The 16,010-nt window shown below is 47.6% G+C and overlaps 1 protein-coding gene across 1 annotated transcript; it reads right to left on the bottom strand.

The window, feature by feature from the left end:
• Positions 1 to 4,722: 4,722 nt before the first annotated feature.
• On the bottom strand, positions 4,723 to 14,046 carry LOC142803108 (uncharacterized). The gene is made up of 4 exons (XM_075888212.1): positions 13,785 to 14,046; positions 12,567 to 12,800; positions 10,830 to 10,938; positions 4,723 to 5,851 (listed from the first exon to the last, which is right to left on the bottom strand). Exons 1-4 carry the CDS (start codon positions 14,044 to 14,046, stop codon positions 4,765 to 4,767), a joined length of 1,692 nt encoding a protein of 563 aa, XP_075744327.1. The 3' UTR covers positions 4,723 to 4,764.
• Between the last annotated feature and the right edge of the window lie 1,964 nt (positions 14,047 to 16,010).

Raw genomic sequence — 16,010 nt, 5'->3', positions numbered from 1 at the left:
CCATATCATCTCTTGGCTAATGGCCTTGTAGAGAGGTTCAACGGCGCCCTGAAACAAATGATAAGAAGAATGTGTCAGGAGTGTCCGAAGAAATGGGACCGGTACCTGGCGCCCTTACTCTTCGCGTAACGCGAAGTTCCCCAGTCGAGCTTAGGCTTCTCTCCGTTCGACTTGCTCTACGGCCGTTACACCAGAGGTCCTCTGGCGATATTAAAAGAATTATGGGCCGCTGATCATCTTGATGATTATGTAAAAACATCCTACGGGTACGTAGTCGGAACTGCGGAATCGTCTTGAAGACACCTGCCGTTTAGCTAAGGAGGAGCTTCAGAAAGCGAAGATAGTACAAAAGAAGCATTATGACGAAAAGGCCAGACCACGTCAATTATTCCCTGAAGACAAGGTTCTGCTTCTGCTTCTATCGGATGCCAACAAATTGGTTCTGACGTGGAAAGGACCCTTTAATGTCCTTGAGAGGAGAAGTGATGTCAATTATGTAATTGACCTCAGTACCAGGAGTACGCTATTTCATATAAACCTACTGAAAAAGTATGAGGATCGGCCGCCTGTACCACCGCATGAAGCATCAGCTGTTTGCCAGGCGGATCACGCTGAAAGGAACGAGCTACCATGCGTTCCATTCCAACGGAAGGAATACTGCACTCAGTGTCATGTGCAAGCCGTACACTGCAACCACGCGAAGCTGCTTACTCTACCGTGGAGCGAGCAGCCCTGGCTCTTACGTGGGTGGTCCGGAAATTTCATATCTACCTATTCGGACACACATTCCTTCCACAGAGTGACTACAGACCGCTTGTGTACATCAAGTCGGCCAAGCATGTGAACAGCCCCGTGTTACGGTGGAGCCTCATTCTTATGTAGTACAACTTTTCGGTTGAGTATATAAAAGGCAGTGACAATATAGGTGCAGATTGCATGAGCCGTTTGCCAACTCCGTGAGCAACGTCTGTATAAAGAATCGATGCTCAGTGGTATTAATAGCTTGTGATGTGGACTTTACAGCGCGATACAAGTATCATGAAGCTTTAGTTCTGTGACTTGTTTTTTTTTTTCGGGTGTGTACTTTTGTAACCGAATGTGCCGAGTGTGCGGGGCTCGAAACTGCTATAGTGTGCATTGGTGCTTACGTGTGTGTTTACGACTGCGAAGCGTGTCCCCAGTGCCCTCAAGTTCTTCTACCGGAAGAACTTTCTTAAGTGGGGGGTGATGTGATGTAGTAGATTGTAAACTGCTAGCATAGCAGACGACAGTGCCACATCACCTGGAAGATGACAAAAATGAAGGGGTATTAAAGCGCACCCATTGAAAAGAAAGGAGACGCTCGCGGAGAATAAAGCTGTTCGGACGCCGACAAGACGACGCAAGGAAGCCTAGGGTGAACCCGCAACTACGCACGAGGTTCGAAAATCCGGCTGCCTGTCCTCTAGCCATTCACGTCCTCGGGGCACGGCCTGTCGGCGTGGCCTGGCACGAGTTCTGGGTGACTGGTTTTGCGGACATATCCAGTACGACGAGCGCTTTCGAAAGACCGGAGCTGCCGACCACATCCCGCGAGCCGACTTCGCTGACAGTGTACGGCTACGCTATGGTGGCTAGAGGGGGGGAAGTGTGACGGGCAAGAGCGGAGGGCTGTACGAATTCCCGACGAAAGATGGCGGCCACACCAGGTGGCGCTACCTGCGCCGTAGGTGCTTGCGGCGGTATTTGCCTGCTTTGCGTATGGCTGCTAGACGTTAGTTTCACTTCTTTCTAATAATCGCTTATACACCGCGCCCGTGCTGTTAAAGGCACTACGTGTTTGTTTCGCTAAGAAGCATGTGTTGTAAGTTCTGAGCGGTGCTAAGCAATAGAAAAAAAAAACAAGAATGCTTTTAAATCAGACGGAGGTTATCATATTTAAATGTTTCCTAATATCGGTTTTCTTTGACATGTTTAATCTGCAACAGCGTGCAAAACTAGGCTAGTTGGTTGATCTTCATGGTAAAAGCAGCGCAAAAGTACGGCGAGAAGGAGAACGACAGAGGACAGGCGCTAAATTTTCAGCGCCCGTCCTATGTCGTTCTTATTATCGTGTTCTTGTTGAGCTGATTTTACCATGTTTATAGTCTAGTTCAGTTGAAATAAACGACTTGCCGACTTTACATTTCACAAAGAGGGAAAAACACTAAACTGTTTCCATCATTCATAGCGAGTATATTGGCTGCAGTGCAGTGCGTTTTTTAAAATTTTCTCTCAGTCCGTACCCCCCCCCGCCCCCTTCATTTCCTCTTAATTGTAGGGGCTTCCCTTCGGCGTGACATCTTCGAAGCATTTACATTTTCCGGCTCCTTTTCCTTGAGAAACTTGAAGTGGAGATTGGAATGCTGCAGCTGGAGGCTCTTTGATATTGAACATTTTGTTTGAATATTTTAGCGATAGTTCTATCTATGCAAGATCCAATGATTTCTGTTAACTTACGGCTTTAGATGCATACTAAATACACGCAAGGGAAATGGTAAAACATGTTTATTTATCACACATTTGTCATAACATACTTCCATATCACGTTAAGAGGTCAAATTACTTGACCCTCCTCAACTTCAAGTGTTTCTGGCGCTCCCTTTGGGCACTCCTGTCTTTGTTCAAAGATTTTGTCCAGAAGTGCATACGCGTGAGCAGAAAAAACTGGACTACTTTTGCGGTCAGTTCTTTGCTGTGAATTTCGCAGCCAACTCTATCCAATTTGTGACCTGCCAAGAACTGCATGAAATCGTGTATGCTGAAGGAGTGCAACTTTTCAGCAGAAAAGTAGAACGTAAATGTATCCTCCAAGGTTTTCACAAGTTTGGCCAGATTGTCACAAGGATACAGCAATCCTCCTTTGTTGAATTCACAGACTAATTCACTGTTCGGTTTGACAATGGCTCCTGATTTTTTGGTGGCAAGAGTGGAAATGCACTCGTTGCAAGAGCTTTTTTTGTTGAATTTTTTCGCAACATAGCCAGCAACGTAATAAATGAGACGGCTGTCACTTTTCTGAACGGTGTAGCTGCTGTGGTCACCACTTAGAGACTGCAGTGTAGACCTAGCCCCATCAACATCTCCAACTTCAAGCATATCTTCGATCATGTCTCGTATGCCGAAAATGGCATCACCTGTGGCTGGTGATGAAGTGTCAATGAGAGCTGTTACTAGCTCTGCTGGGGAGTTCCCACTCTTTGGTGGTCTAGCAAGATTGTAAAAAGACAAGCAATTTACAGTCACTAGGAACTGCCCGGGATTTGGATGGTCATTAGTACCAGAATATTGCCTAATTATTCCGAAAACATTCTCTAGTTTGTCCTGGCTTAGTCGGGCTGTTAGCATGTACCTAAAGCCAAGAGACTTTGTCAAGTAGGTAAGAAGTGAAAGCGTGCTACATAAAGTAACACGCAAACCTTCTGCAGTGCTCTTACTCACGAATCCCCCACCGGCTGTCTTTGCTGCTGCTTCCCAGTGATCCACAAATAAAAGGAACGCCTCGAGCTCAGCAACTTTCTCTGATGATGGTCTGAGCCCCTCTCGCGGGCACCTGGACGTCATCACAGCTATTAGTCGACTCATTCGCTTTACAAGCTCCACTGTGGGCATTAGTTTTGAACGAGAAATCTCGTCAATGTCTGATGCGAACAAAAACATGCCTTCTTCATCACTGAACAGTGTGAACGCCAAGTTAACTTTCATTTTCTCAAAAGAATGGGGCCGAATGTGCACTCTCGTAATATGTGGCATGGCCTTCAGAGTTAAAGAACTTTTGTCTTTCTCCCATGCTGCCTCAATGTCCTCAACACACGCACGACCATCTTGAGTGGTGAACCCGGTGCTTACAAATGAGTTGCGAACACATTTCACTAAATGTGGGAAGTCGGAGCAGAAGTGAAGCTTTCTGGAGGGGTCCACAGTGTGGGTAACATTGCAGGTGGTCTTGACTGAGGATGCTGAAATAAAGAAAAAAGAAGCAGTCAGCATCTCTGCTTTTCAAACCTCACTGTTCTGGGAATATATCGCTGATATTGAGATGCATATATATTGTTTCACGTGCCCCATGCACATAGCAGGCATGTTGAAATTGGCCACAATAGAACAAATAGTTCTGTTTCATACCGCCAATTCCAAATGACCTCCACATGCTCCGATTCCAGGTCGCTCCATCACAGGATACAAAGTCGACGAAAAGTCCGGCTTGTTCTGACAGTAGAATGGCCTCTAGAAGAAGCTTCGCCAGCATTTCTGCTTTGATGTTCCCTTTGGATGAAAAAACTCCCAATATCTGTGTCCAGTCACCTGCACAAAATCAGTCATATAGTTAGACTCATGTTTATAGCAAGACAGCTGCCTGACCTGCTAAGTTGTTTCGCACAAAATTGACAGGCTTTCTTGCACCTTACACAAGTGCAATTCGCTATGCTGACTAGGCACTCTCAATAAACGTGACATCTAATAAGGAGCCGACTTGAAGTTCTTCATTAATTTGGCAAAGTGAAAGTGCTTTTATCAGTAAACATGTGTTGGCACACAAAATTGATAATAACGCTTCCTCACCTTGAAAAGGTTGAAACATCATCACCATCCCATGGTCGGCTGGAGTCGTCCGATCTTCCTCCTGGGTGAACTTTCCGAGGTCAACGAAGCCTTCCATTGTCCCTGGAAATAAGTTAAAAACGAAAAACTGATTGTCTCCGCAGTATAAAAACAGGCCCTATACTGGGCAAACGTGGTGCATCTTCAGTGATCTGATGCTCGATTGAAGAAATGGTAGCGCTTACCTGCTGCACTGACGTTGAAATGCTCAGCCAACTTCATCTCATCGAAGATGATGCCTCCATGTCTACTGGAGATGTCCATATCTTTAGTCTTGATAGCAAGGGCGTTGAAAACTGCTTTGTTAAATCCAAAGCCACTTTTGAAGCTGCGAGTATAGCGCTGGAGACACGTCCTGCTTGGTAATATAAGAACTTTTTGCTTACGAAGCTGCTCGTATAGTTTAGGACTACACATCCGCAGAAGTACACACTCCAAAATCCATTCCTTCTCATACAACATCCCAGATGTTGATTTTCTTGTAGCTGCCTCGAAGCAGGCCCTGACAGCCATTTGTTGCTTTTCAGGCAAACTTTTAATGCGAGCGCCCAGCACCTCGTCGGCAATTTGCTGATTTGCCTGCCGCATCGCTGCTAATTCGCGTTCTGCATTCAGCACCTTCTTCTGAGCAGTACGCAAGCTGCGGCGTGTGTTAGCGAGCTTCTTCTGACGTTTGTACATGCCCCCGCTACGCCGCTTTCGCGACATTTGGTTTTGCACCAGTTTTCTGAGGTATTTGCAGTGTATGCAGGAGCCACTCTCACACACATAAGTACACTTGGCAGAAAAGTAATTCCCAGCAAACAATACATACTGTCCTTGCTTTTCCGGTCTCATGCCGCAGCCTTGACACAATGCAAGTGCATGTGTGCTGTCGAGCACCGACTGCGCTTCTTCCGGCGAGGAGACGGTACACTGTGAATGCAATTTGCCCCTCAAGTATACAAAGCAACACAATGAGTTCTGTTGGCTGCTATTAGCTTTGAATTTCACAAACTTGGGCAGCAAGATGTGGTCCACCTGCTCGCCCTCGAGCTCACAAACGCCGTATAACGCAGAATCACGTTCACTGCAAAACGTTAACTTGTTCCATGTTTCGTCGGGTAGACGGAGGTTGCCGCACACCCTGTGAACTTCGGCGTCGGCGTGAACTGCATCAGATGTCTCCACCTCAGGAAGAACATTGGGATCCTCGTGCTCCTGCTGCTGCACGTGTGCTTCGGGCTCTTGCCTGCTGACAGAGTTCGGCTTTTGCCGTTTTTTAGCAGGTCCGCGCTGCTCACATATATTTCTGTCCTTTCTTTTCACGGGCGCTTTTTTGGTAAAGTACTTCGGTGCGTCTGGGAACAGCGTAGGCACCGCATCTTCTGATAAACGCGGACAATCGCGGGGTATCTCGACAACCTCACCGTTTATAATGTGGCGGTATGTCCTTTCGATGAAACTGGCGTCGAAATGCCGCTCGCAAACGACACTGTCTCTCGTCAGCTCTTTGTCAGCCCGCTTAATATTTCGAGCCCATTGCTCTCGCCTCGAGAGATCCTTCGGGGCTTTAAAGACGGAAAGCTTCTCCGAGCACGATCTATACCCGCCTTTACAGCCAGGGACGAAGCATGTACTTGCACGATTTGACGGCATGGTTCGAAGAACACATGGGTAAACAAACGACAGCGAGCGCGTAGCATCCGAACAAGGTGACGGCACAGCACAGAGAGAACGAGCGTGCCAAAGCAAGCGTGGCGAGCACCTACTACTACACCAGCGCCCCTTGCGGCGGCCAGAACTTTCATTGCGTTCCGCGCATCCCTCTCCCATGGCGGGGATACAGCGCCCGTCACACTTCCCCCCTCTAGCCACCATAGCTACGCTTAGGCCTGGTGATGCCCTCTACAGTGGTATGCTGACCTGTGCACCCAAATGACGACTGCATCCGAGCTAGCAACGGGTCCCACTTCAAGGCACCGGGCTACGGCACAGACTGTGAGACTGTTTACTCTTTTCTTTTGTGTGTGAACTGCTTGCGTGTACAACTTTAACACTGTTTGCGCAAGTTTTTTTTCGTCCAATATAACTTCCTTTTGTTTTCCTGACTGTCTCCATCTTCTTCGCGTCACATGGCTTCCTACGTGACGAACCTAACCACGACAGACGGGTTCTCTTCAGGGTAGTGGGCTTTCCACCGTCGTCCGTATAGCTGATCTTCGCCAGCGTGGAGACGCATTAAAAGAGACTGAACGAAGGTTCATTTTCATTATAGGAGCAAGAAAGGAACTGTACAGGGATGCAGAAGATCCCGCAATATGTACAACAGTGGTTCAGCTCATGATTCCGTACAAGATTCAGCCGAAAATTCAGCAAGATTCAGCTCACATGATTCAGCCCTATTTACAAAAATGCTTCGGCTTTTATAGCCCGCCGTCACCGCCTTCTGAAAGAAGTGGTGATCATTCTTGCCACAAATCAGGGGACGAAGTCTTTGTGGTCTACCCACCAGAAAGGGTGCAGATATTGCACCTTTCTGCTGTGCGAAACGGTCCAATGGTAACAGGAACGCACCACACAAAGATGCACTCGGCCCACGCATTAAAGGCACCGCAGGGTGAGGTGGTAGAGTCCGGAAGAGGGAAAGTTGGGCTCCTCCGGGGAGATGGCCGCTAACCCGAACGTCGGCAGCGGTCCGTGCTGCTTTCACGTTCAGGCTGCCAAGTGCTCGATCCCGGTGAATGGCTTCTTCGACGCCTTCCCACGCTTCCGGGCTGTCGGTGCGGTGAGATGGCCTCGCGTAGATGAATGACTAAAGCCTAGCCAAGAGGTTGACCTAATGAGACCCGCCACAGTGGCGCCGGTGCCCCGCTGTTCGAGCCCGTTCAACAAAAGGCTTTCGCGAAGCTTTCGTTGAAACCCGACTGCTTTCTGGAATGTCTACCGGGCAGCGTCTTGCAGACTGGGCGCGCTGATGGGGTATAAAGCCTTCCTAGTAGACCATCTTGCGCTCAATGCTGTCTGCTCAGACGAATTGCCGGGCCAAACGTAACAACATGCATACCTTTTCCTAAAGGGTAGATTCATCGTCTCCTTTTAAGCTTGGTGATTGGCCATTAAAGCTGCAAACAATGATCAGTGGAGGGATGGGCGCCAGCTCCTCAGTCAGGCATACAAAGCTTGAGTGATGAATCTTTTAGTCTCTGTTTCTGTAGCCCAGGTAACATTGATCACAGCTCTTGCTATCATCAATTTAGTCTGCTATCAGTAACGTTCTAGAATAGTCACTGCAGCACGGTAGATTTTGAGATACTTCTCGCCGGTGGAAGTGCCTGAGTCGCCTCGTAGAATGCATTTTGTGGACGTGCAGCTATTATGGCTCAGTCTCCCTCCATGTTTTTGAGGTATGCTGCAAAGTAATCTTCTGAGGCTTTTTCAAGCGAGAAGGTTGGCAGTATAAATAAACCATTATTATTTCAATATTTAGCTATAACTACATACGATTATCTCCGCATTACTGAGACCGCTGTGCAAGCGCGCTGTCTAGCTGTATATACAGGCACACGTGTTCGCATTCATATCTGCACTTGAGGCACCTACATTCATGCCACCAGAGACTCCGGAAATCGCTTCCGGGTCCAGTGCATTTGCTACACGGGTTTCAAATTCGCCCAAAGGTGCCACGTCCTCTGGTCCGCAACCATTTGTCGCCTAGCTCCGGCGAACTGCAGCAGCTGTTGGAGAGCTGATAATAAATGGTGTACCTGTATCTGCAGCAGTTTTCTGTCGCATATTTGTAAGATTATAAACTGGGGAACTCAACGCACCCGGATAAGTACCAAGAACTACTGAACGCTTTAGAAAAGATATTACAAATATATTGCGTGAAGTTTCATTGTCACCAATGCCTTGTAGTACAGCTAAAGCATGACTCGCCTAGTCATTTTTCTCTCGTTTTACTTCGCGTGCACAGCTGAGGTAGGTAGCTCATAAGCATTGGTGTCGCTTTTTTTTTTTTAAGTGCCTGGCCCCCACAGCCGTATTGTGGCACACATTGAAAGGACACGCGGCCACCTCAAAAATTTAGGTGCATGGTATAAATTCTCAGGCGATAAAAGTTCATTTCATTATGGCTACTAGCATTACATGTAATCTTGTTTCGGCGTAAAATTTTTCATATAGTTAAACTGCTCAAGTGCATGCTTGCGGTCGTTGGGCCTAAGAACGAAACCAGCGACCACGCACTTGTTTATACAACGTGATATCTGGCGGGCTTCTGCAGTTGATATGCAGTGAATGTATCGATCTTGCCAGGTCATTGCAGACTGATTATTTGCGTGTTTAAGTGCGCTGACGCTAACACAAGTTCACACATTCATGACCCTAAAAGAGTGCTTATGTTACAGCACGTGTGCGAACAATAAGGTAAAAGAGTCTCACCTCGCGCCTTGGCGGCGCTATTGACGTCGCACCATTTTTTTCGAACCTCGGCGGGCGTTCGAACGATCCCCGAGACAGCACATGATGTTGCCGTGATGTTGTCCCTCCATTTGGCCAGGGACCCTCGGGGACCCTCTCCTCGACTTTCAATGGCCGCGGGTTCACCTCGTAGCCATCGACGAGAATGGCTAGCTCCTTTTTTGTGAAATTCGGCTGTCGCGCTCGCTTAGGCTGGTTCGCCGACATCTTCACATTGACCAGGAACTGGGACGTTATCAATACTGGGCCTCAGGCGTGAGCGCACTTGTGATAACCGCTGACCAAGCCATCGTCGATTTACCTTCTTTCTCTATAAAGGCCACGGTGTAAGAATAGTTTAGGTGGTGACTCTCCCCGGCGACGCGACCACAACTCGTTCGGCGCTCTGCCGCTTTTCGCTATGGCTGGTAGATGGCGCTAGTGTATGGGGGCCCAGCCACGCTGCTGCAGAAGCTGCGGCTGCTTGTGCGCGGTTTGCCGGAACGTGCCCACAAGGGTTTTTACTGCAGTGCAGCCTTACTATCTTATGTGTAAAAACCTTCAAAACCTTAAATCGCAAATAAAGTACGAACCCGCGCAACGATTTTTCGCGCGCTATGTAAACGCATCTACGAGTGATTTAAATGTGTGCCGATACGTGATTTACGAGATAAGGGTATACTATTGCACTCGTTCTTCCTGTACGATGCGGAATCGCCATATCTATAGCCGGTCCTTTTTCGCGATTTTCAAATAGTCGTTTTGACGAAATAGAATCCCGGTTTCGCGCATGCGTCGCATGTCCAGAAATCTTGAGTTTTTCGGTCCAGCAGCCAGTCTATGAGAATTCGCATGTTTTTTGACAGGACGCCATCAGTCCCACTAAAAAATCTTTCGCTTAAATATACTTTATGCGCTTGTTGCTTGCCTTATATTTATGGTATTATTCAACTTCACGTAAAACTTTACAGAATGCAAATGGGGGCCAGTTTTGTTATTCCTGTTTCATCTGTGCCCCGAGTTTAAGATGGTCGAGTTACTACCTTCACCAACCTTGTCACAATTTCTGTGCTTGTACAGCTAAATTCTCTTTTGTTATTGTCCCTCCTTTAACCAATGTCATGCAGCCTGGAGAGCAATAACAAATAAATAAAATAGCTTACTGGGGACAACTCATCTAGGATCGTGCCAGGCAGGGACTCTGCGGAATACAAAAAAGGGACCTTATGGGATTGCGTGTGGATGTATGTATGTTTGCATGAGTGCGCATACCGGTGTGTTTGTGTCCATATATATATGCACACTTACATATTAAAGCTTCGTGCACATTCAAAAGACAAAATATTTTGTTATAAGAAGAACAACTCAAACAACTTTATTCAAAGCACTTGCAAACAAATCACCGATAGCCAGTGAGGCATTTCGGGAAAAAATGCAACAAGAAATATTTTCATCAAGCAAAAAGCCATTTCAAATCAGCGCTTGAAAGATTTGAAAACATTTTACTAAAAACACAATTTTAGGCGTTACTCTCGCATACTGACCTTGAATAATTTTTCACACATTGCTGACCTCCAATGTACTTCGCTTTTCTCTCTTGCTGGATGGCTACGACGAGTAGAGCTTTGCGAGCTTCTTCTTCTCCTGTGACTGCTTCTTTAGAGCCCCCTTGACATGCTGACAATGCTGCCTCATTCGCATGCTTACATAGTAACAGCAGCATCGCGATCACTTCTTTGTGCTCAGAGCATGGGAATGTTAGCGTGTACGTGTCGAGCACACCATCGATCGTGTCCCAGTAGACAGTGTTCCAGTCCGCATAGTCGACAAGTAGCCGCTCAGCATGCTTGAAGAGGTTAAAGATCCCCGCAGGGGCGCCTGCGCAAAGTAGGCGTTTGGTGTGTAGCGACACCACGTACCCGAGCTAACGGGGGAGTTTTGACTTCCTTCCATGCCTAGCCGTGTGTGGCTTTGCCGTGTCCGGGGAAAAGGGGATCCTGGGGGTTGAGCCTATGCTGGGTGATTGGACCTTCAAGGCCCCCCGGCAGAGGCAACACACCCCTTTGGCCCCGGCTTCACGTAGACGGCACCCCTGGGCTGACCCACCCAGGGGAAATTGGCAGTCGCCTTTTCCTATCTCTCTCTGCCTACATCTTCGTCTTTATCTCTCACTATCTATCTGTCCTGTCTTCTCCTCTCTTCTGTTTACTTCCAATTTTCCTGGTGGCAAGGGTTAACCCTTCAACCGGCGTTTCACTTGTCATCACTACAGTGAGAACAAGACCCGCTCGGCCAACATAACGTTATATCAAGCAGCACTTAGAAGGAACGCGGCGTCTGAAAAGAACTGATTTGACGGCGACCGCATACAGTCTGGGCACTGCAAATAGTTTACCTTGGTCTAGGCGCATTGGGTTATGGCAGTATTGTACGGCTGACGTCTGCAAGCTTTCAGCACCTGCAAACTTGCAGTGTCCCCTTGTTGGGCTCCGTGGTGGGTGGCCGCCAACGCAGCTGAACAAAAATAAGACAGGCATGCATGGAGCATTCCCTCAACTGTCTGATCGTACCGGCAGTGTTGCCAGATGGCAGAATGGGGCGCAGCCAAAATTTAAAAAAACATGTAGCCCAAAAATAGCCACCCATGCAATTGGGCCCAATTAAGAAGTAGCCCAATGTAGCCAAGATTGATGTTCAAAAACCATGCACTGCAAAGTGGTACAAAGAGTTATTTTATTAGCAAGAATTACTGTGACAGAGAAAAACAAGGCTTTTACGCCTATACAAATAAATTGAGAAACAGCAAGATACTCTAAATCAATCAATGAAAAAAAAATAGACAGTGAATTTCTTCTAAATAAACATCCATGGAGATACAGCAAGAATGAAAACATACACCTCGCAGCACAAGACTTGCTGCCAAATTGATAACAAAGAGATAAGAAAATACTAACTTCTGTGTAAATGCAACTGACATGAGACATGCAAGAAAACACAGCATACCTCGCTGTACATACAACTTGCTGCCAGACTGATGAGACCGAAAAACACTGGCCGACTTCCTTGTGATTACAAGTAAACTGATGTAAAGCAAGACTAAGAAAATATTGCACATTGTCGCGCACTATTCGATGCTCTAGGAACGTAATACACCTCATACCTGACAGCACTCTTAAATTTCTCCAAAAAGCGCTCGCTTGGCTTAAAATTGTTACAGCAGCCGAAATACTCTTTCAAGCCACACCGAACGTGCAGAATCATTTCCAGATTCCGCACAGTGAGTTTGTTTCTGTGGTCAGTCTTTGTTACAGTCACGAGACTGAACACTCTCTCTACAGCGGCGTTCGACGCAGGTAAACAAAGAAGTGCAATCACCATCGCTGACAAGTTAGAAAAAAGAGCTTCACCCACACTGTTAGTAGCTTTCGCGACAGCCCTCCAGAATTCGCTAACATTGTCGCTCAATGCAAGAGAAGAGTGCATTGCCTGCAACGACACATACTCACTCTCAAGGATTGATGTGCTGCATGGTGCTGTGACCATAGAAATGACCTTGTGAAATGTACTAAAAGATGCGTCGCAAACATAGCAGGGCCTTAAGAACTTAAAGTTCTCGAACAACTCCAGGTTGCTTGGCAGCCTTTTGAGCAGAGACTTCATGCACGACACTAGGTACCCACGGCAGCGAACCAACATCTGGTTCTTCTCTTCCTCTGAAAGCGTGCTGTTGTGAAGCGCATCTGAAAAAACAGTTCCAGAATTACAAGCCTGCACATGAAGCAAATGCTTCTCCCACTCCGCAGTGGGAAAAGCGTGCTCTTTCAAAGCTACTCGCAACGGCATTGACTTGACAAGCAACTCCAAGTCTTCAAAAAGCTTGACCGGGTCAGGATTTTCGAATTGGAATAACCTGTTCACTTTGTCAAATTCCATTATGGTGGGCTGAGCGAAAAGGAGGTACAAATGGTTTTTTTCGTCCTCAAGCATCTCATGCAGTAGTCGTGCAGTATAGCACCGCTCAGTATTTTGCACTAGTCCGAAATGCAAACGCAGTTCGCTCCACTGGTCAATAATGCGATTTACTGCGGCAGCAACACTGAGCCACCTTGTGTTAGCTATGCTGATGAGCTTGAGTGGGTCGCAGTCATTGATCGCGGAATAGATTCGGGGATACTGCTCTCGCCGTTTCGGCGAACATGAAAACCAGTTATAGCATTCCCGCACGAGGAACTCTATGTTAGCTGGGAGAGCAGCAGTCGCTTCACTGCAGGCTAGATGAAGGGAATGGCATGTGCATTTTGCAAGAATCAGCTTAGGGTTTTCGTCTCTCATCAGGGAATACAACGAATGGTTCCGTCCACACATCACACTCGCACTGTCCGTGCCGATGCCAACACACCTTTTTAGGTCCAAGTTACAAGACTCAAGAAATGATTTCAGTTCGTTGAACATTCCCGTAGCAGAAGCATCTGTTATCGAAATGAGCCCAAGAAACCGGGTTAGGAAATCATTGGCACGCTTGGAAAAGTAGCGGACAACGACTCCTAATTCTTTCTCGCAAGATATGTCAGTGCTTTCGTCCACTATCAGTGAGTACGGCTGCTCTCCTATGTCTTCGACTAACATCTCCCGAAAAGTAGGCCCTAGGACCTTCGACACTAAAGCTGTGCATTTCGTGCGTCCCAACGTCACTCCGGAAGCAACTTTTGATTCCGGAAACGTGCTTGCCAAGAGTGGAGCCAAGTGGTCGGCTGTGGAGAGTGAACTGTGCACGGCGACGTGTGCCGCAAGGCGCAGCTCCGCAACTTTTAACTCCATTCCTGTAGGCTTCGAGGGTCCGGGCTTGAAATGCGAGTCGATAGGTTTGGTGACAGCAGCCAGCTTCATCCTTTTGATATTTTCTACGTGCTTGTTTCTTGTGGTGTGCAGCTGCAGGTCTTGCAGGTGCGGTCGCAGCTTGCAGTCGCATACCTTGCAGTACGCCATGTCCGTGCCGTATCCTTTGTTCTCGCTTGACGACGTGAGCCAGTCTATCGGAAAATGCAGTACAACGAAAGTGGTTAACCCACAAATATATCGCAGGGTACATATTATACTAATCGCTGGCACTCACCTTTGAAGTCTTCGTTGTTTTCTCATTCTTTTTGGTAATTTCGAGCGTATTTCGCCCACTTTCCCATGATATGCGCAGTCCCGCCACCTCAGCCAGTACTCGGGCAACAACGCGAGACAATAGCGAAACGTCGTCTATTTCTTCTTGTTAGCTGATTTCAGTATCACGCCCGTTGGCACGTTGTTCCGCCTAACGCGATATGGCGCGCGCCAGCGGACCTTGCTTCACTAGCAGATAGACGTGTGTCATGCAGGAAACTATCACCAATGGAGAATGCGAGTCCGGCGTGCCCCAGCGAATTTTTGTTGCAGCCAGCGCCGCCTAAATGTATTTCAACCAAATTTAAGAGATCTTAAAGTCCATACAATTTTATACTAATAAATAGAGAAACAGCACTATTTAAGGCAACAAAACAGCATAAATTTAACAAGCAAAACTTGTGAGGCCAGTTGGTAAGCAGCGGCCGCCAGGGGCGCTGCTTACCCTCCGACCAGCGCCGAACAGCACACCTCTCTTTCAGTTCTCCGTAGCTTTTAGTACACTGCATACCCAACCGACAAATGTCGGCACATTCAGCACCTAGTTCCACGCTTACCAAACGTAGCGCGCATCAATAAAACACGCTTTTGAGAACGGGCTATCATTTGTACAGATGCAGCCCAAAAACAGCAACATAGCCATGCCGTTTAAAACAACGCCAGAAAAAAAAATAAGTCGCCCAATTTGGCTATAAATAGGCCAATCTGGCAATGCTGCGTACCGGCCTAAAGCGGGTATGCACCGACGACATAAATTTCTTCAACCAGCCAATAGAAACTTTCCCCACTTCCACGTCATTCACTGTGAAAAAAACCGGAAAGCAGGCCAGGACCGTATCTCCTTTCGTAGTTGCCAGGTGTCTTGCTGAAACTCTCGGGGCTGGGTACAAGGTAACCAAAATGGCTAGCGGAGACTTCTCGAAATTCGGGACAAAGCACATTTGTAAAATCACCGTAACACCACACAGATCTATGAACACCACTCGCGGAATGGTATTTGACGCAGACTTACTTGAACTCACCGAAACTGAACTTTTGGAAGGGTGGAAGAGCCAAAATGTCAATAATGTACAGAGAATTATCATCAGAAGAGATAATAAGGAAATACAAACAAAACACTTAATACTCATGTTTGCATCCAGTAAACTACCAGATTCCATTTAAACAGGGTACACGAAGACATCTCTCAGGCCGTATATACCAAACCCTCGTCGTTGTTGCCAATGCCAAAGGTATGGGCATGGCTATAAAACCTGTCGTGGTCGCCAGACTTGTGCACAATGTGGAGTCCTAGACCACAGGTCTGAGAATTGCAAACAACCACCACACTGTGTAAACTGCGAAGGAAACCATGCCGCATATTCACGCTCCTGCACGTACTGGAAAAAAGAAAAAGAAATAATTACATTGAAGGTGAAGGAGAACATTACGTTTAAGGAAGCACGGCGAAGAGTCGCTCCATTCTATGGACCTGCATACGCTGATGCGGCGCGTCAGGGGGCACCGCCGCACCAGCCCTCGCCACCCCTTCGGCCCGCGCAGAGCGAGCCGTCGGCTGTGGCACCTGCCCCCAAGGCGGCTGTAGCCCAGGCTACACCGCCTACTCCCAAACAGAGACCGGAGACTCCAGAGTCCTCGGGTCTCAAGGCCTCACCTCACCAGGCGAGGCCCGAAACTCAAACTAGCAGCCCGCACGTGCGGGCATCCAGTGCCTCCGAGGAGGCAATGGATACGTCGGCACCCTTGGTGCCGAAAGAGTGGCGTGGCTCCTTGGAGCGCGCCAAGAAAACAAAAAAGCA

This window comes from Rhipicephalus microplus, chromosome 3 (assembly GCF_043290135.1).
Source record: "Rhipicephalus microplus isolate Deutch F79 chromosome 3, USDA_Rmic, whole genome shotgun sequence".
NCBI classification, from domain to species: Eukaryota; Metazoa; Arthropoda; class Arachnida; order Ixodida; family Ixodidae; genus Rhipicephalus; species Rhipicephalus microplus.
The sequence above is the reverse complement of the archived record's forward strand: the minus strand, read 5'-3'. Positions and strand labels throughout refer to the sequence as shown.

Bases quoted from the DNA above. Each gene is read 5' to 3' on its own strand.
- LOC142803108 (XM_075888212.1), bottom strand. From the start codon at position 14,046: ATGGCGTACTGCAAGGTATGCGACTGCAAGCTGCGACCGCACCTGCAA. The intron at 10,939-12,566 runs GTGAGTATGTGT...TACTTTGCGCAG, and splicing joins CAGCACATCAATCCTTGAGA to GCGCCCCTGCGGGGATCTTT. The intron at 5,852-10,829 runs GTACACGCTAAC...CTCTGTCAGCAG, and splicing joins ATCGATGGTGTGCTCGACAC to GCAAGAGCCCGAAGCACACG.